The following is a 21,794-nucleotide window of genomic DNA, read 5'->3' as shown; positions in this document are numbered from 1 at the left end:
GTCACACAGCTATGTCCGGATCAGACAAATACGTCTTCATTCTTCCAAACATCTACTTCCATCCGTCTCGGGCTTTGTGTTTGCAAGTGAAAGCTGCTAATAGGGGGTGACATCATTTGACTATACGAAAGCAGGGAGCAGGCAGGAAAGCATAACACGGCAAATACGGCAGAACACGACCTTCTTTCATGGGCCAAGAAGGGCTAATCTATAAGATTCACAATCTGAGCTTTGTTTCTTCTTTCGGTAGCGAACAGTCACAGATTGAAACGTGAACAACGGAACGGTCCATATAAGTGCAATTGATTGATCTGTTGTGGACATTGTTCTCCAGATTCTCTTCTGGAGATTTTCTACAAAATTCTCTCTCAGACCGATTAGCTTGAGTCCATTGAAAAGATTTGGCTAGGAACTTACCGCTTGTCCCTGTTCAATCGGAAGCAAAGTGAATCAAAAGACATGCGGTGTCCAAAAGAAGACGCTGAGGACGTTTAACGGCTGTAATGTATATGCCAAGTCTGGAGTGGCGCTGTTGCGCAGCCACAGGAAGTTAATGGAAAGCGTAGAAGAAGAATCGGCGAAGAAGACGAACCACTGATCTGAATAGCCGATAGGCCAAGACTGTTGAAACCGCGAGGCCGCCATATTACTCCTCCCAAGAAACGTTTCTCGGCATACATTTACAATATCGAAAAAAATTAAATATATATATATATATATCCTAGCCTACAAGCTGTACATGTCTAATCTGTACGTATTCGTTTACACCAGGAATAGGCAAGTTCCTAGAAAGCCGCAGTCCTGCATGTTTTTGATGTCTCCCTCCTCCAACACAGCTGAGGCTCCTGCAGAACGTAACGATGAGCTGATGATTTGAAACACCTGGGGTTTGGAGGCAGGAGACACCGAAAACATGCAGGACTGCGGCTCTCTAGGACCGAACTTGCCTATCCTTGGTTTATACAGTAGTCTGCTCGCGAGATGGGAGGAGTAAGATGGCCGCCCTGTCGCTTCAACGGCTTGCACGGTTGTGTAGGGGCTATTGGCATATCCAGTAGTATATACAGATCAGTGAGACGAACACAGGAGAAGTGACAATGGCGGGTGCAACATCAGGCCAAATATTAATATAATATATGATTATTATATTATATTAATATATAATATAATAATATTAATAGCTTGTTGTAACATGGCCCTGGCAGATCTCTTATACTCTGCTGCCACCTGCTGGCCGTTTTTTGTAATAACTACCATTGCTTTAAATGACCTCTTGCATTCTCCTCAGCATGTTTACTTGTAGTTTAGCAACTTTCTCTTGACATTGTGACACAACATTATGTCTCCTGTTGAAATCGGATGTTCTCGTCACCAACTTTTTTGGAAAAGACACGACAGGGACTGGTTGACACAGTATATTTTCCTTCAGAACTACGTTTCACCGAAAGTTACCTTGAGCCTGAGCTATAAGTGATGAAAAAAAGTACAAAAACACCCACGGCTGAATATTTAGGGACCTGAAAAAAAATGTCCCCTGGGCCGCATATGGCCCCCGAGCCGCAAGTTCGAGACCACAGGACCTCTAAGTCTGATTCTATGTGACATTGGCTTAATTTTTTGGGGGCTACGAAAGTCTTTGAGGTTACTAAACAATGGGAGAATAGTTGCTAATTTCGTTAGCATTAGTTAGCATTAGCATTAGTAGATGAACATTGCAGCCATGTTTATTCATCATCATGTTGTTTGGATCTTTACAACATGATTTTGCGCCTCTTTCAGTCCTCCTGCATTACAACAATACGTGTGTTGTACTGCATGTTGACGTGTAGGCCAGCTTTCACTCTCGTCTCGTCTCTTCTTGTCCTGCCTTCCAAAAGCAACATTTACCTTGGCGCCGCGCCAGCCCATTCAAGAACGCCTGGATTTCCGCACACATCATTCTCGTGCTTGACACGCGACACGCTGCAAACAACCTGCCTTGTGTTTCCATTCGCGTCGTCGTTCGCATGCTGTTCTCGGCCCGCGCGGCGGAGTTTATGCACATTGTGTCTTGTTGTGCTATTGTCTTGTTTTTCTTTCTTCCTTTTCTGACACATCCTGTCCTGCTCGCCACACCTGACTAAGCTACTAATTACAACTGCTGACATGAGCCACCGTGTAATTTAGAATCCGCTTCTGCGTCTCACTGTTTGGCTCTTTCTCCTCGCCTTGGGTCATCTCATTCATCACCTTCTATTTATCTCTCCTCCTCTTCCTCTCTGAGGCTTCCCTATCTCAGTCTCGTCGGCCTACTTTTTAATACTCGCACGTATCGTGTGAGTCGTCCACATGCGGATTTGTGTGTTCATAGTACCTGCGTGCTAGCGTTGGTAGTTGGCTCGGACGACTTGATCTCTGATGATAAGTGCTTTTATAGCATTGTGACGAACCTTACATACATGGGAATGTAATTTCAGTCTGTGGCGTTTTGAAAACAATTTAGTTGGCCTCTTTTAACAGGGTGAAAAAAAGTAGTCTTGATTTTTATGATGGTCTACAGTATGTAACACAGACAGAGATGGCAAATCCAGGTCCAGAAAGTAAAAACCCCGCCACAGTTTGGCTTTAACCCCATGTGCTAGCTAGCTAGCGTCCTAGCTAGGTCCCATGGAGCTAGGGAGCTAGCTAGCTAGCATCAGGGGCTAAAGCCATACTTCTTAATATACTTCATAATGCAAGGTCGCGTAAAACTTTTGTGAGATCTTGTAAAAAAAAAAAAAATGAGATCTCACAAAAACTTGTCAGGATCTTGTAAAACTTTCATTTGTGTATCTGTACTTCCGCATCAACTCCAGGTAATCAAACCTAACATTCGAGGTGCACGGGCTCTTAAACTCTCTCTTTTGATTGACTTACAGTAAATTCATTAGATATTTTATTTAGACAGTTTTGGATGTTTCTCCTTTTATTTAACCCAGTGTGACATCACACTGCAGAGGGTCAACACTGCCTAAGGTCAATTCTCGTCTCCGGGACTCAAGGTGACCATCTCGCCCGAGGATGAAACCGCTGATCTTCAGCAGGAATGTTTGGCGCTTGAGCCCACTTTTATAACCTACAAAATGGTTGACACAGACTCACTTCGACTTTTATGGCTGACTCAAGGAGAAATAGTTCACATTCATTAACTTTAACTTTCTCGCACCTTTTGGTTACCTGAAGGGATTTCACTTTTGCCATCAAAATGATTTGGAAGCTTTTCTTTTTGTAACTTATTGTGACTTTAGGATACAGTCTGCTTTAATACAATCTTTACCAAAACATCCAACGCCACCACCCACCTCGATGTCCACCAACTGTCTTTTCTCCACCGGTTGATGATCCCCTGTTGACAGGTTATTATCATAGTTTGGAGGTTAAGAGGAATGTCGCTGTACTACACGCACACACGCAGCACAGAAAACAAAACACAGCCACAAAGCAATGCAGCCTCGAATACTTAACGTTTTAAATGTCGACTATTTATTTTGTATTAGTCTGCTTTTGCTGGTTTGACTTTCATTCATCATTTACTATTTAAGCTGCCCCAGAGTCTTAATTTGACATCTTTCCAATAATTTCCGGACAACTCGATGATCCCCAATGTCTCGGAAGGCCCTTATCGCTTCCGGCATGACCAAAAGACATGTCCATGTTCCTGTCTTCCTGTCTTCTGCTTCTTTTTCTCAAAAAAGCAGCTTTCTCAAATGTTTAATTTTACAGTTGAGTTGTGATTTCATGCTTGGATCAAAACAGCTTTGACGGCTAACAGTCTGCGATGTGTTCTCACGAGAAATAAAGAGGATGTTGTATGAGACGTAATGCACTTTTTTAAAAACGTTTTTGTATAAATGCATATAGAATATTAATTGATATTTTTGTTTTGAATTGAATTTGTTGTAAATTTAAGTTCAGTGTATATTTAAGTTTAAATAATAATAATAATTATTATTATTACTAATAATTAAATAATACTACAAATAATTATAATAATAATAATAATAATTATTATTATTATTATTTTACTATTAACTACGGATGGGCAAGTACTGATACCAGGCCTTATATCAAGGTATCAATACTTGCCTCCTATGGATAGTTTTACGATCAGGAACTAGAAATTAGATGAATAGAAAATTGCCATTAATTTCATGCAAGTTTTCAGGAAAATGCTATATTGGGAATTTGGGAAGTATATGTCTGTCTTGAAAAAAATTTTAGGGAAAATTTTATGTATCATAAGTACTGTATTAGTAGTATTGGTATGTGTGACTACTCAAGAGTTGAGTACTTGCACTGGTATCACTTTGAAGAAAAATTGTATTGATTATCCATATAATTAACCTTAATTACACTTCCTTTCATAACATGTACTGCATGTCAGTCTTTAGTTCCATTAAATGGCATTCTTGATAATTTGTGCACAATGTGGCCTTTTTACAATTTGTAGTTGGATCATAATTCACATGCTCCATCACCATAATCGGCAAACAGGAGAGAAAAAACTGGTGTGTGTGTGTGTGGCTGGACAGGATAACCAAACCAAACTGAATTGAAAAAATATCAAATGTTTAGATGCGTCACTTAGAAAGACCAGCATTTCTCATGGCAACATTAAAATTTCCCCTAAAGCATTAATCAGAGTCTGACTAATTTTAACAGCGAAAAGGAAGCATCACACATAAAAACCTAGTGAAATGTGTCCAATTATGACATCATCATTGTAACATGACTTCATGATAAATTACACGTTAATTTTCCAACAACAATGAACATCATGCACAGGCTCCATTAGGTGGTTATAGGGTACATACATGATTTACAAATATATTTTTAAAGTTAGAATAATAATAATGATAATAATAAAAAGCATGTCAAGAGCCAAGAAATCATCACATTTCTGCTTTTTATTATTATTAAAAAAATGTTGTATTATTTTTTTTTATAATAAAAAAATAAAATAAAATGTCAAGAGCCAAGAAATCATAACATCTCTACTTTTTATTATTTTTTAAAATTTGAATTTAGAGTTTTTTTTAAATTAATTTAGTTTTAAATTACGTGTTTCCCTCCGTAATATTATATATTCATACGGTCAGATTAAACAACTTAATCCACCTCTTATTACAAGCATAGAAGCCATCAATACTATACAAAATATACCAATTGTGACATATTATACTTTTTCATTTTTTTAAGTTTATAAAGACCGCAAGGTCCAGTCAAGCACTGTGGACGGGCCAGATGTGGCTCGCGGGCCGTAGTTTGACTCTAAATTAGCCGTAGATGACAGCTTGCCGCACGGCTCCTTCCTGCAGACGTTTGTTTTGAAGAGACTGCACTGTCATTTGTTATTGAGCAAGAGGACAAGAGCAGAACAATGCAGTGTGATTCAAGGCTTTACTGCTTGAGGAATGGCGTGTGTTGTAAACGGGGCAACTTTGAAGGCGCCCGGTGACAACATGGATGACATCACCAGGTGCCACTGTGTCTGTCCGTGACACTTTTACACAATCACGCGGCACAGACGCACTCTCTCCCTCTTCTCTCGGGAGCAGTCAGACGGCACTGCCCTCCACCTGTCTCCATGTCTTACCTGCCCTAGTCATTAACAGGGTCCTGGAGCCCCACTGTAAGTGCACATGTCAACAGCCAAATTACAGGGCGCACCTTGCCACACATATTTGTTTTGCTTTTAAAAGGGTAATATCCGTCTGCACGCAAAGCTTTACACTCACTTTGCTCACTGCCCGGTCCACTTTTTTCCCCCACCCAAAACAAAGTGGGGTTCAAAGACAGAGGAAAACACATTGAAGCATATCAGGGGTCTTCTTTACCAACCTAGTGTTACATAAGCCTGAACATAACTTTTGCTGCAGTGTTTTGCTCCTTGGTGCTTTATAAAATATATATATATATATTGACCTTTGTTCATGGCATGTATTAACAATATAAAGCCAAAATGTATCATATTAATAAATACAAGACATTTTGAGCTCTCTATTTTATGAGTATACTATTTTTTTCCCATTAAAACCCTGGTGTATATGATCTGACATATGCATTGCACAGTTTAACCTTGCAATTAAAAAAGAAAGAGACATCTATACTTTTTAATAGTGGGAAATGTTCTTTCTGATTTTTGGAAATACTAATAAGTTCGATATGTCTGTTTATTATTGTATTTTTGACAGTTATAAATGTAGAAATGTAAAGAATTGTGACCAGATCAAATATGATACAAATCAAAAGTCATATGTTGTCAGAGGTGGCAAATAAATCCAGGTCCAGAAAGTAAAACCCTGCCACAGTTTGGCTTTAGCCCCTAGTGCTATCTAGCTAGCTAGCTAGCTCCCTAGCAGGTAAACGAGCACCATGGGAGCTAGCTAACTAGCACCTGAGGCTAAAGCCAAACTGTTTTTACTTTCTGGACCTGGATTTGGCACCTGTGTATGTGGAAGTTGATTTAAAAAAAAAAAAAGGGTTGTGAAAGGATCAATAAATCATCTTTTTATAAAGAATCAGAATTTTCGCTCCTATATTTCATGGTTTAGGCTTTATAGGGTTAAACTGCTTGATAGTTTTAACATTTATTGAAGTACATACATAAAAAGACTATTTACTAGTGGCAGGCTGTGCATTTTGGTGTCGGGGCCTTCAGTGGTGACATACAAGCACATTGAAACTGAAATCTGATTGGCCCCAAAAATAACATATAGTTCATGTAGTAAGTAGACTCTTGGGTTACTTATTATATTTTTGAGTTATTAATATTATACGTAATTAAATGTATTTATTTAATTTATGAATGTAATTCAATTTAATAAACATTTTATTATATTATTAATAACATTTTCATTCATTTCAAATCATGTGATTTTACTCTCACATAGGTTTCACACGGGGTGCATTTTGAGCAAGCACATACGGTACTGTATGTTACAAATATTTTTCCTTGTGTCATGAATGGTTAATATTGTTAAGTTGTATTGCTAACTACTATGACATCGCTTTGTTGGTAATGTTATAAAGTCAACAAAAGTGCTCATGTTTGTCAGTTAGCAGGCTACTTCCTGGTTCACGGAAGCTAGCTAACTAGCACCTGAGGCTAAAGCCAAACTGTTTTTACTTTCCGGACCTGGATTTGGCACCTCTGTATGTGGAAGTTGATTTAAAAGAGCCCATTCTGAATGACACATTATTTCATCTGGATTTGTGCTAAAATAGTCTTGTTTGTGTAATAAATAACAAATAGCAATCACAGGATACACAGACACTTGCAGACACTTTGTACCTCTCTCTGTACATTGAAATACATTCCCAAATTAGGACAAACAAATGCCCGCAATGACAGTTTTGCGTGGGCAGCCCGGCTGGTTTGACGAGTAGGAAAACACGATGCCAGACTACAAGATACAAATCACTCAGACTGCGATTGTGACGCTCTTTTTTTTTTTCCAACCATGACATCATTTCTTTCATGCTTAGGCCATTTTAATGCAAGCGTAAATATCAATGATGCATGTGGCCCACACCTGAAAGCATCATAGTGTTTTTTTGTACAAACTGTCCCTTTATCTCCGCATCTTTCAGCGGAGCGCCTTTGAGAAACATAAGTGTCTCTGACTTCCTTTCAACATTATCAGCGCAAACAATGACAAACTTCCCTTCCACTCTAACTAATTGGCAGGTTCTTCTTGTAATGTTTTTTTGTCTGACGTATGACTGAGCTGATACAGTTGCATTACCTCAGCCAAGGAGTTTTCATCACTTTTCGTGAGGAACATTACACAGAAACTAATCTTGTAATCCGGGTTCCACAAAAGCTTCTGCGGCTTTGCAGTTTTTGTAAACATATGGCTTGCCAATTGACATTGGGACAATGATGCAAAATTATTTCCTGGCAAGAAGTTTCTCTGTTCTTGACTGCTGTTTAGTGGTAGTGTTAACTTTCCAAAACATGGTCACAAATACAGTATAGTGGAAGGCCTGCTACTAAAACCATTGGCAAAAACGCTGAACTCTTAGGTCAGGCGTTGACACAAAGTCAACCAAAAACAGAAGAACTACTTTCCAGGTGGCTATTCTGTAATATCGCTCAAATGCCAATTGGTGAAGCTTGGAAGAGGGAATGATATGTTTACAAAAACAGCAAAGTCTAAAAAATCAAATACTGATGCTCTAAAATCTGTCTAAATGAGACTTGAAAGCAAATTTAAAAAAGGAAGGGCAATGTGATTTTTGGAACACCCCGTTTTTGAATAATTTTCTGTCAATTGTCAAAAATATTGCCAGAAAAACTTTGTTTGGAGCAGGGGTCACAAACGTGGTACCAGGTAGGCCCCCAAGGGCCACATGAGTACCACCTGAGCCTGTTCTATAAAAAAAAAAGTATCTCACCAGTGATGGGAAAATTTTGATTTCCCAGGAAGTAGTAATCATTTGAAAATGTGAACACTGGCAAATATTTATAGAAATAAAATGTTGCATATAGATATAAAATAAAATTAATACATTAATAAAATTACCATTAATTTGTAATTATAACACATAATAACTACAGCCCGATTTACGTGGATTTTTTTTTTTAACTGTCTGACTGTCTTTTTGCTCCCTTATATTTGTTTAACTTTAAAACAGAGACAAAAATGGGCAAACAAAAGGAAGAAGTTTAATGTGATCAAAAATAAATCAATAAAAATCAGCTGATTTGTGACTACTTTAAAGCAGCTAATTAAATTAAATTAAATTAAATTAAAAGGCTGATTAAATAGGTCAGGCCCCAATAATACAATTATTAAAGGTCATTTGAACACATTTTCCATTTTAGATATGTGTATCAAACTGGTCGCCCTTCGCATGAATCCGCAAGAAGTAGCTCTCAGTTTCAAAAAGGTTGGCGGACCCCAGGTTTGCAGTTTATGTTTACTGGTCACATCACAAGGTTTGCAAAACCACCTGTCATTAGGAAAAATGTGAAGCTTTGATCCAAAGTCCAATTAACAATTGGCTTTTATTTTGTTTCCTTGGCAACTGGAGCCTGAAGGCTTTGCTGCCCTACACAGAAAATTAAGTACATGGACATAGACAAAACAAAGTCAAACAAACACACACTTTCAAGGATATTACTCTAAGGTCAACAATACATGCTTAATTATATGCTGTAATTTCACAACCAAATGTATATTAAGTCTGGATTACTCTTAATTTAACCCAACAAATGTTTTTAGAATGTAGGAGGAAGCAACTTTCCTTCTCCACACAGAAAGGCCAGAGACCTGATTCGAACCGCCAACCTACCAGTCTAATTCAAAATGAGTAGTGCTGGCTGATCACTATGGAGGACCCAAACTGCCAAAATTAAAAATAAATAAATGACTAAATAAATGACTAAAAGTGAAAATGAAAACGGATATAAAAAATATAATTCAAAAATTAAATATATATATATATATATATATATATATATATATATATATATATATATATATATATATGCATGGAAATAAAAACAAAAAATATATACATATACATAAATAAATACATTTGTATTTATTTTTTTAATTTTAGTTTTTATTTTCACTTTTTGTCATTTACCACAACTACCACGAGCCGCTCACTCAACCAATGAAAGGTAGTTTGCAACGGCGGAGTCCAACCCAAGACACTGCCAAAATTAAAAATAAATAAATGACTAAATAAATACATAAATAAATAAATGACTAAAAGTGAAAATAAAAGACAATATTAAAAATATAATATTTTTTTTAATACAAATGTATTTATTTATATATATATATATATATATATATATATATATATATATATATATATATTGTTTTTTCCCATTTATATATATATTTTTATTTAATTTTTAAATTATATTTTTTAATATCCGTTTTTATTTTCACTTTTAGTCATTAATTAATGTATTTATATAGTCATGTATTTATTTATTTTAAATGTTGGCAGTTTTGGTCCTCCATAGATCACATTCCAAATTCACCTCACAGGGCCTAGCCACAGCGACCTCAGCATATTTCCATCCTCTGATTGGTTGGTCACAGCAAAACTTGTTCCAGATGACACCGTGGAGTTGGCCTCACTTAAACTGACTTCACCTTGGACGATGAAATATTTGGCCATACATCCAAACCTGCAATTGTGCAATTTTGTAATTCCCAACTTCCTGTTGACATCTGATGAGACAGGCCATCCTGACCATAGAGCACGTCAGGCGCAGGCAGGACAGGACAGAGCGGAGACTGTCGCCCTGGCCCTCGGCGGCTAATAACAGCCAAATGGGACAAAACGGCAGGAAGCCGTCCTCTGTGATCTCCGCACTTAAAAGCATCCTTGAGCATTGTTGTGTCGCCTCGGCACCCCCCTTGGACAACTGTTATTAGGATCAAGGGGCAACTTAAAATAGTTTTTTTTTTTTTAGCTTAGGTCGTGTCATTTGTGCTTATATAGTACAATAGAAATAATTGAAACGGTATTTATGATGTAATCATAAGGAAAGATGAGCTGATGGTTCCTTGTTTGTAATTGCTTTCACAATTACCCAATTCAACGATGTAGCTAAAATATGTAAAACTTGTATATCGTCACCCTCTTAAAATACTTGCTGACATCATTTTTTTGGGTTGCAAAAATTATCATCTCCTCATGACACAAATGGTTCAATTTTTGGTGTTTCCTGAAAAATCTGAACAAATGATTTGGACGATTATTTGATGAAGGCGTGTTTATAAAAATAAAAATAAATCAGTTTACTTTTGTGAGCATTTGGTGCAGAGATTATTACCCATAAAAATCCATCGAATAGGCCAATGTATTTTATATTTAATACAGAGCTAAACTCATATTTTGTTTAGTGTTGTTTTTGGACTTGAAGTCTTTTCAACTTCCTGTTCCTGTTGCCTGTTGTTTTTATATCCGCTTCCACTGTCTATAAATTCTGCCTGGCAACAAGTGGCTACACAAACATGTGACACAGCCAGGAAAGACAATTTGATCCATTCTATTGTTCTACAATGCATGTCTTAGACCAAAATAGTTTTTCTGTTGTCAGACAATAAGAAATATAAATTTGTAATTTAAAAAAAAAACATCAAACAATAAGAGTGAGCACTGTGGTTCTAGTAGTTAGTACAATTTAATTTTATATACTCTGTTTCTTCAAATTGTGGACATTGTGTCCATTTGAACTATATTGGTACGCAAAACAGGAGCACTCTCAATTGTATGTATGAGGACTTTCCATATGTTTCGTGAACAAGCGCATTGTCAATACATGCTTGTTACTTCCTGTTTTGAGCATTAGCATCAGCCTGCTGCTTTAAAGTTTTGCCTAAACACAATTCTGTTACCTTTAACCTTCCCGTATTGCTGCGGGTCAAATTAACCGGTTGTCAAATTTAAAACCAGAGGTGGCAAATCCAGGTCCAGAAAGTAAAAACCCTTCCACAGTTTGGCATTAGCCCCTTGTGCTAGCTAGCTAGCTTGCTAGCGAGCTCCCTGGCAGATAAATGAGCACCGGTGGAGCTCGCTAAGCATCTCGCTAGCTGAGCTAGCTAGCGAGCTCTCTAGCAGGTAAACAAGCACCCGGAAAGCTAGCTAGGGAGCTCGCTAGCTAGCACCTGCAGCTAAAGCCAAACAGTGGAAGGGTTTTTACTTTCTGGACCTGGATTTGTCCTCTGTTTAAAACTCATGAAGAAAAATAACAAACAAAATCTGCGCTTGTTGTTTACATATTTGCGGATAAAATATTTTACATGAGAAGGCTGTCTACTCTGCGGTGGCCACTTTTTCGAAAAGTCCAAATTTTCGGTCAATTGGCAAACGTGCTGATACAAAACTCAGGATCCACCGACATTTGCTCTATGTCTATGAAAATAGAGCCCTAAGTGACATGATGATTCAGTAAAAACACAGCAAGGGTGTATAATATGATCAATTTTTGAAATCCACGTCATACGGATGACATTTTTATGCTCAATTCCAACTGAATGATCATTATGGAGGTTAGTAACCTCACGATGACCCTCGCCACAAACACAACAGGTGGTCGTCCTTCTTCATCCGCTACCACTGAGACAGGTGCTTCCTCCTCTGTTGAGAGCGGGGAGGGGGAGGGGTGGTCCCATCATTGTTGACGCCGGATAATGGCATAAAAACCGAGGAAGGAGTAGTTTTAATTCATACGCTTTCCAGCTCATGTCAAAAGACGCTTCGATACTCCCCCACTTACTCACTGAATGAGAATAGCAGGTCCATTTTTTCAACGCAAACACACTCATTCAAACTGTCCGTTTTTGTCTACCCCCTGGTTCGAGGACAATGCTTTCCGTGACCCGTATCATCCGACAAAGGCCAACAGGAAAACATCCTCTTTGCATAGTGGGGTATTCCTGATTTTAGGAAGAATAGAATTGGGTGGAGGCCAGGACCATCTTTTGTCACCAAAACGCGCACCTTGAAGCATTTCCGTTAATAGCCCTCAACCTGAGCGAATACATTACAAACATTCATACATCCACTTTCGCTTTGCATAAATCTAGACCACACCGACTCACCTTTCCTTCTGAAATATGACACGTGTGATGATAAATCTGAAAGTAAGAACTGTGCGGAATGTGCCAAAGGACATCTGACTGTCTGATCGGGCGCGGTATCCAAAGAATGCGCTGCGTTTTTACTGCCGAGACAGCGCCACGTCATTGAAACCTGTTTCCAGGGTCTTATCGGCATAGCTGTGAAGAAGCAGCATCCGTCGCTTAGATGTGGCCGACAACACGGCAAGTTAAAAGACGATTTCTCAGAATGAGGCACTTTTATTTTAGTTCTGAGCGCTGGACGTTTTTCCTCAAGGCCTCAAGTTATGTGTCGCTTCATTTTGTCTTATCTGCATGCTATCGGTCTTGAGCAAGAATGGGCGCCAGTGATAATTATAGCCAAATCAAGATTGATTGATCAAGTCAAGCGAGGAAGGAAGGGACGGAAGGGAGGGGAGGGGAGGTAGAGACAAGTCGAAAGAAAAAGGAGGGAGAGGTTGAGGTCTCTCCTTCTCTGTCACATAGATAAGAGTTGATGACGGAGATTCCCGGTGGACCCGCATAGCCTTTAGCTAGAGGTGGAAAGGTCAACATTTACAACTGCACTCTTCACACTATATGGACTACCGGGAAACTGTTTGAAATAACACATGCAGCAAAATAAGAAGCGATGGGGCTGATTTCAATGTATCGGTGCTCATGACAGAGCATTATCAGCCACAGTTTTATGCTGAACTAAAATTGAGAAGAATAGAAATTTGTCATTAATTTCATGCAAGAGAAATGTTAGATTGGGACGTTTAATTCTTTCTTTTAAGTTTTATTTTTATTGTTGTTGTTTTTTTTTTTGGGGGGGGGGGTTATGTATCAAAACTAGTAGTGGTATTAGTACTTGGTATCGGACTACTCAACAGTTCAGTACTCGTAGTATCGGTCTGAAAAAAAGTGGTATTGAACAGCCCTAAAAATTAGGCTGGTAAGATAAATAGCATTTTTTTAATCAAAAGTTAAATAATGACACATTAAATACTGACCATTTTTTTATACAATTTTTTTTTGCAATTATAATTCTATTGAATTAAAAAAAAATCTGTATAAGTGCTTTCTACATCATATGATGTTCAAAACGCTTTACAAAATACTTTTTAAAACAGTATGCAACATTTAAAATCACAAAATAAAATAAAAATGTTATTATATGAATATACTGCATTGTTATTATGATTATTATTAACATTTATTGAACACAGAAGAATACCAGTCAGCATAATAAAATACAAATCAAATTAAAACCACAAGGGGAACAATAACATTGAGGCAGCTACAAGTTTTTTTTAAAAATATTTTTTCATGACTATTAATTATCAAGTGACATTACTTGTTCATTACAATTTTACGAGACTTAAAATAATTGTCAATTTCAATCAAAAATAATTTGAATAAAGGTTTCAAGTTTAGAAATTTACATTTATGAATATAAAATTCCACAATAAAACATACAAATTACCCAAACGTGACTTTTTTTTTTTAGATAAAAAAAAGGTACTAATGTTTTTACCATCCAATGTAATTTTGTGTTTTGATTTCAATATAATGTATTGTCGGATAAGCCATTGATTGCGTTATTACTGTGGCAATCTTTTTTCATGCGGACAGGGGGCGCTCTAGATTTTCCCTCCTACTCAAGCACACGGAGCGTCACCTCTTGACAGTGCTCGTTGGCAGCCGTATTGTAGCGAATATTCTAGCGCGTTTCTTGTGCCAATTTTTTTGTGTCTCAAGTAAATGTTCTTCGTCTTCCAGAGAGCCATATCAAAATATCCACTTCGGGCACTGGGGCGATTTTATTTCTTACGCGATTCCCGAAAACTGTTGTCCAGAATGGCTTTTCAGTACCCCACCGCTTACCGTGACGATGCAGTTGTAAGTAGTGTGTTAGCACGATTAGGCTTAGCGTGCTAATCAGCCGGGCTGCTGTGATTGTGCTGTTACATTCATTGAGGAGAACGGCTTCTTTTGTTAGCATGCTAGTTAGCTTAGCAGGGTTAGCGACTCAATTAAATTCTGACAAAAAGTGTTTGTGTTTCCTAGATGGATGATTATCATGGCTACAAAATACCAGATCCATACAGCTGGCTGGAGGACCCCGACAGTGAAAAGACACAGGTAATAAACACAGTCAATCTCGTGAAGATCAGGACTCAGGACTGTCAAGCCTGGTTGACTCTTCAAATAGACCAAAAAGATGTTTTAAACATTTAAAAGCCAAGCTATGCAATTCATTTTGATTTCACAGGCGTTTGTCAGTGCTCAAAATAAGCTCACGTTGCCATTTTTGGAGCGCTGCGAGGTGCGAGATCTATTCAAGGAGCGCATGACTGAGCTGTATGACTACCCCAAGTATAGCTGTCCATTCAAAAGGGGAAACAGGTAAGTCTGGCAACAACATAACACAATCATTTTGAATTCTTAGTCAGTTTATTATAACCATAGTTATATTGTTCTGATGTCCGTTTGTTGTCATCTCCAGGTACTTCCACTTTTACAACACTGGCCTCCAGAACCAGAGTGTGATGTATGTGCAGGAGAGCCTCGATGCAGATCCTACCGTCTTTTTGGATCCCAACACGTTTTCTGACGATGGGACAGTTGCCTTGCAAGGTAACGACCCTAGACGTAATTTCTTGATGTCAAATTCTTAGCAGGCAAATTAATAAATGTTTTACCTGGTCTTTAAGGCTACGCATTCTCAGAAGATGGAGAGTACTTTGCGTACGGCACCAGCGCCAGCGGCTCGGACTGGGTGGAGATGCATTTCTTGCGGGTGGAAGGTGCCGTGCAACTGGAGGACTGTCTGGAGCGGGTCAAGTTTAGCTGCATGTCGTGGACGCATGACGGGAAGGGCCTTTTCTACAACTCTTACCCTGAGCAAGAGGGCAAGAGCGATGGTGAGGTCAAGATGCATCCTGTAAGGAAAAAAAATAATATATATATATATATATATATATATACACACACATATAAAAAACTGTCCTTTTTGCTTCCATAGTGGACTCAGCTGTAGTAAATATTGTGCCTTTATGGACTAGTGTCCTCCTTTCTAAAGAATTCACTCTATTGAAAATGTTCTCTTCTAGGCACTGAGACCTCGACTAACTTGGACCAGAAACTGTACTACCATGTTTTGGGAACCCCGCAGTCTGAGGACGTGCTGTGTGCCCAGTTTCCCGATCACCCTAAGTGGATGAGTGGAGCCGAGGTCATTTCTTGCCCCCCCTTCCCCAAATAAGGCTGAACTTTTGCTTAGTTATTTCCACTCACTGAGAGGTGACGAATGTAACCGTGTAGGTTTCAGATGATGGCCGCTATGTGCTGCTGTCCATCAGGGAAGGTTGTGATCCTGTCAACAGATTGTGGTATTGTGACCTCAAGAAGACCCCTCAGGGCATTACAGGCATGTTTGACATATTTGGAAGTACTGTATTATTTATACATTTAAAAGAGTCAAATGAGAAACAGTATGTGACGTGTTCTTACGGCACATCCGTCTTAATCCAGGACTTTTGCCATGGGTGAAGCTCATCGACAACTTTGACGCCGAGTACGAGTACGTAACCAACGAGGGCACGGTGTTCACGTTCAAGACCAACCTGGACGCCCCACGTTACCGCCTCATCAACATCGACTTCGCCTCGCCGGCTCAAAGCGACTGGGCGGAGCTCATCCCTCAGCATGACAAGGACGTCATCGGTGAGTAGCGCCGCCGGCACGCTTTAAGGTCTCGGTGTCGATTTGTTTGCTTCACTTCACACCTGCTGCACCGTCTTCCGCTCACAGTATTCGCCACCTGCACATACTCCAGCTACCTGTTTGTGTGCTTCCTCCACGACGTGAAGAACGTCTTGAAAATGTATCGTCTCAGTTCCGGGGAGGAGCTCCGGACTTTTCCTCTGGATGTCGGCTCTGTGGTCGGATTCACAGGAAGGAAACGCGACTCGGAGATCTTTTACTATTTTACCTCCTTCCTCTCACCAGGTAAAATTGAACTCTGAAGGCATGTGTGTCAAATTCCGTATTTTATTATTTAAGATATCTAAGAATGTGCTTTTAACGAAGTTTCTTTGACGGTGGGAAGATTCCCAACCTATTTAGGCATGAAGCGCTGTGTGTGCCTTTGCGAGTACTCAAATCTTGAGTAGTCACCAAGGTTATTATAGTTTTGGAATTTTCATTTTAGTTAGTTTTTATTTTGTTTTGAGTTTAGTTTTTTATTTATTTAGTTGGTTTTAATTAGTTTTCAGGGTGGTTCTGTTAGTTTTTATTAGTTTCAGTTATTCAAAAAAAGCTTGGTTTTAGTTAGGTTCAATATTAGTTTTTGTTTTTAAAAAAAAAAGTGTATTACTTGCGCGCAATATTTAATGAACACAGTGGTAAAATGAAAAAAAGTAACTCATTTCTTACTTAGCGTTGTATTTTGGATGAGTTAAATGAAAAGGTGGGGAAGCAAAATTGTCGCCTAGGAGCGATGTCATCTGAAGATGCTTTTCTAATGGCTGCTGCTGCTAGATGACATCACTTCTGTGTGACACACTTTCCAACATCCTTATTCCGGTTAAATAAATCTACTTAAAATCACATTTAAAATCATCCCCAAAGGCTCATGTATTAAATTGATTACGAAAGACTAAAATGAAGGACATTTTTGTTATAATGATAGTTATAGTTAGCTTTGTAAACATAAAATGTAGTTTCAGTTATGTTTTTTATTTTTATTTTTTTAAAGCATTTTCGTTTTTATTTCGTTAATGAATTTTTTTCTTTTTTTTAAAAAATTGAATGATTTTAGTTTTTTCAATAGTTGTCGTTAACTAAAATAACCCTGGTAGTCACAAATGCTAATACCAAGTACCGATACCACTAATACTTTTGATACAAAATAAAATGTCCACAAAAAAACAATGACAAAGTTTTAAAGAAAAACCTAAATCCCAATATGGCATTTTTCCTTCAATTTGCCAGAAATTTATGGCAATTTTCTATTTTTGTCATTTTTAGTTACTGATCGTAAAACAGACGCAAGAGTACCCTTACCTTGAAATAAGGTCGGGTATCGGTCAGATATTAATACCTGGTATCTGTACTTGTCCATCATTAGTGAAAACTGAACATAACAATTATTAAACATACTTTTACCAGTCAAATTCCATATGATTGACAAAATTCTTCACAAGAAATCAACAGTTTGTGAAGAGCCCCCTCCCCCCACCATTTTATAAAAAAAAAAAAATACTTGAATTTTGCTAAGGGTGGGCGAGTACCCGTACCAGGTATCGGTGTCGGGCAATACTTAAGGCAAACAAAATGTAAATCTAAAATTGATTAACTCCTCCTATTATGGCAGTTTGACACACCACGTGCATCAGAAAGAGATATTTTGTGGACATTTTTTTGTCATTGTGTTAAATTAAATGTTATGTATCAAAAGTACAAGTGGTGTCTGTAACTTGGTATCTGTGAATACTCGTTCAAATTGGTATTAAACATCTCTCTTGATTTTGCTCCATCACTTACTCCAGCAAAAAAAAAAAACATTTTCGCTTTCCCCCTTTTCATCCAGCCATCATTTATCACTGCGACTTGACCAAGGAGCCGCTCCAGCCTCACATCTTCAGAGAGGTCACAGTCAAAGGCTTTGACCCGTCTGACTACCAGACCACTCAGGTAACATCAAAAAAAAAAAAAAAAAATGGCCTCGCTGCCATCTTCATCGTTCCCATTTCTCCACCGTCTGCCCATTTTTGTCCAGATCTTCTACGCTTCCAAGGACGGCACCCAAGTCCCCATGTTCATCGTTCACAAGAAGGGCATCAAGCTGGACGGCTCCAACCCGGGCTTCCTCTACGGCTACGGCGGCTTCAACATCTCCATCACGCCGAGCTACAGCGTCTCGCGGCTCATCTTTGTGCGACACCTGGGCGGCGTCCTGGCCGTCGCCAACATCCGGGGAGGAGGGGAGTACGGCGAGACCTGGCACAAAGGTGAGCCAGAGTTGAGCGACACTTTAAGGTTCTTGTGACACAATTTGACAAAAAAAAATTAGGGCGTTTCCACTTGCGTGTGCTACTTCTCCTTTTTAGCGGGCATGCTGGCCAACAAGCAAAACTGCTTCACAGACTTTCAATGTGCGGCCGAGTACCTCATCAAAGAGGGGTACACCTCTCCGTCCAAGCTCACCATTAACGGCGGCTCAAACGGCGGCCTGCTCGTAGGTAGGCGTCACCTGCAGATGGTAACGAAACAACTTCCTCTCTTTTGCCTCCGTCCGTCATGTGTTTTTCCTCCCCGCGCAGCGGCGTGCGCGAACCAGCGGCCCGATCTGTTCGGCTGCGCTGTCGCTCAGGTGGGCGTCATGGACATGCTGAAATTCCACAAATTCACCATCGGCCACGCCTGGACCACCGATTTTGGCTGCTCGGAAGAAAAAGGACAGTTTGAGTGGCTTATCAAGTGAGTGTTTTTAGATTTTTGTTGCCATGGTTACTTGGAGTAGTTTAGATGTCTTTACAGTAGATCTCGAGCAGTGGTGGGCAAACTCGATCCTGCGGGGTTTTGGATTTTTCCCGGCTCCATCGCAGCCTGCAGGACTGCGGCCCTCGAGGACCGAGATTGCCCACCCCTGATCTAGAGTGAAAGTAATGTCTTTAAGGGGCAAAATATAGAATACAAAGAAAATGCAGATTTCATGTTGATTCCAAAAATGCTCAGAAGCAGAGTTGCAATAGAGAAACCATATACAGTACAGTAACTTCAGTGAATCAACAGCGCCTCCCCTGGCTGTAGCTAAGTAGTGCAAGAGACGCACCTGAATGTATGAATGTATTCCAGTCAAACTCAGATGACTTTATAGTTTTTTGTGATTTTTTTTTTTTTCTTTCTTGGAAAATATGCTATGTAGTCAAATCTGCTGAGTCCATTTTGAGCACACGTTCAAAGAGGAAGTCAACCTAAAATTAACTCATTCACTGCCGTCGACGGCTATAGACGTCAAAAATTCATTTGAACTGAGTTTTTTCCACTTTTGTTAAGAGTATGAAAACCTAGAAAAAAAATATTGTCCATTTAGAACAGATATCAAATTTGTGATTAATCGTGACTTAACTATTGAAGTCATGCGATTAATTACAATTAATAAAATGTAATTGCCTGACGCCCCCAATTTTTAATAATTTTTTCTTTTTTTTCTCCTTTTTTTGGAAAGATTATTTTTTAATAATCTAGGTTTTCATACTCTTGTTAATTAAAGTGGAAAAAAATATAAGCTAATAAAAATTGTTCAAATGAATTTTTGAAGTTTATAGGCGTCAATGGCAGTGAATGAGTTAAAATTCTAAATGTTTTATGCAGCCCCACTAGTCTAAACAAAGCGTTCTTATTAATATTGCATTTGTGGAATATGAATTAGGCAGCCAAATACACCTGTTTTTATCCATTTTAGTTGGCGGCCATTTTGCCACTTGCTGTCAACTGAAAACGACATCACAGTTGCTCGGGGTTTAGATAACAACCAATCACGGCTCATCTTTCTAATGTCACATGACTAAACTTAGAAAACAGATAAGGCGTGAGTTGGCCGTTAACTGAACCTTTAGCAGCTGTGATGTCACTTTGTCGGCAGCAAGTGGCAAAATGGCCGCCCCCTCAGTTGGGGGAAAACAGGTGGATTTTGCTGTTTAATTCACAAATACAATATTAATCAGAATGCTTTAGACGAGTGGGGCACATAGAACATATTATTTTAAAGAAACTATTGTGATTTTTTTTCCCCCTCCGTGTCAAGGTCAAATTCAGCTATAAAGGTTATCATGCAATTAAAGGTTCATCATGAAATATCACCAACTTATTTGACGTACATGAAGATGGAAGAGGCAACTAACGTTCATGTGTTTCCCCCCCACCCCGCCAGATACTCCCCTCTCCACAACATCAGAGTCCCAGAGGACAACGGGGTCCAGTACCCCGCCGTCCTCCTGCTGACGGGCGACCACGACGACCGGGTGGTGCCCCTCCACTCGCTCAAATACATCGCCACCCTGCAGCACACGGTGGGCCGCAGCGGCAAGCAGTCCAACCCCCTCTTCATCCTCGTGGACACAAAGTCGGGCCACGGCGCCGGCAAGCCCACCAGCAAGGTCATCCAGGAGGTGGCCGACACCTACGCCTTCATCGCTCGCTGTCTGAAAATCTCCTGGGTCAAATAACGGACGCCGCGTGTGCGTATATGCCCCGTCTTCTCCCTCCCTCCCTCCAAGAACTCCAGCGGCACTTATCGGAAGAACCGCAAGCTAATGTGCAAAGGTCATAAGTGGGGGGCGGGGTTACTGGGATCGGCCAATCAGCCGCTGTCATAAGGCTCGAGTGGCAACCCTTTCACGTGGCGGGTACTCTGCTTACATATTAATTTATTATCGATATCTCAGCTTGCACATTTCTCAAATGTTACTCAAATGATGATGTTGTGCATGTGTGCGCGTATGTTTATGTGTGTGTAATTCCCCACAAATTCACTTATTTCTACCTCTTGGCATAGGCTGATTGTCGCCATTTGAAAGGGAGCAAAACACAATAAACATCTTTTTTAAGCAGTGATTCATCTGGTGGGTGGTTCTTCTCTAAATGTTAACATAAGTGATGGACAAATGAAACACGTGATTTTTTTGGGGGGAGTCCTTTAGATCAGAGGTCCCCAACCCTGGTCCTCAGGGACCGGTAATCCAGCCTGTTTTCCATGCCTCCCACAGCCAACACAGGTGGAGATCGTTATCAGCCTTCTCCAGAGATTGCTGATTAGCTGATGATATGAATCACCTGTGTTGGCTGTGGGAGGCATGGAAAACAGGCTGGATACCGGTCCCTGAGGACCAGGTTTGGGGACCTCTGCTTTAGATGGCACTCTTGGTTTAAAGCTGCAGTGGAGATATAATCAATATCCATTGCAGTCGCCTTTATCTTTAAACCAAGAGCACCATCTAGAGGAGTTATTTTATGTACCTTGCAGATTATGTGTTAAAGATGCACCCATCCAATTCCTTTACCTCACAAGGGTCGTATGTAAACTGGCCACTTGTAATTTGAAATCAAATCTTATACTAAAAAAAAAAAAAAGGTGTCCCCTGTTTGACAATTCTACATTTGACAGTTATGACCACATTTACTAACACA

General features: G+C 39.4%; 1 protein-coding gene across 3 annotated transcripts in view; it reads left to right on the top strand.

Annotated features, from left to right (window-relative positions):
• The window catches only part of prep (prolyl endopeptidase), a 45,041-nt gene extending 23,820 nt beyond the window's left edge, over positions 1-21,221 (top strand). For 2 of the 3 annotated variants that reach the window (XM_077552327.1, XM_077552328.1), the window contains 13 exons: positions 14,667-14,741; positions 14,872-15,005; positions 15,106-15,236; positions 15,314-15,523; positions 15,713-15,834; positions 15,924-16,029; positions 16,134-16,325; positions 16,413-16,610; positions 18,193-18,296; positions 18,382-18,613; positions 18,713-18,844; positions 18,926-19,082; positions 20,539-21,221. In XM_077552327.1, the coding sequence (XP_077408453.1) occupies positions 14,667-14,741; positions 14,872-15,005; positions 15,106-15,236; positions 15,314-15,523; positions 15,713-15,834; positions 15,924-16,029; positions 16,134-16,325; positions 16,413-16,610; positions 18,193-18,296; positions 18,382-18,613; positions 18,713-18,844; positions 18,926-19,082; positions 20,539-20,833 (2,088 nt within the window). In that variant the 3' untranslated portion in view covers positions 20,834-21,221. Of the gene's footprint in view, positions 1-14,267; positions 14,499-14,666; positions 14,742-14,871; positions 15,006-15,105; positions 15,237-15,313; positions 15,524-15,712; positions 15,835-15,923; positions 16,030-16,133; positions 16,326-16,412; positions 16,611-18,192; positions 18,297-18,381; positions 18,614-18,712; positions 18,845-18,925; positions 19,083-20,538 lie in introns of those variants that run through there. The other variant, XM_077552326.1, reaches the window with a different exon arrangement.
• Positions 21,222-21,794: the final 573 nt, after the last annotated feature.

Source organism: Vanacampus margaritifer, chromosome 19 (genome assembly GCF_051991255.1).
Source record: "Vanacampus margaritifer isolate UIUO_Vmar chromosome 19, RoL_Vmar_1.0, whole genome shotgun sequence".
In the NCBI taxonomy this organism is placed as follows: domain Eukaryota; kingdom Metazoa; phylum Chordata; class Actinopteri; order Syngnathiformes; family Syngnathidae; genus Vanacampus; species Vanacampus margaritifer.
This window is presented reverse-complemented; position numbering and strand designations above follow the sequence as displayed.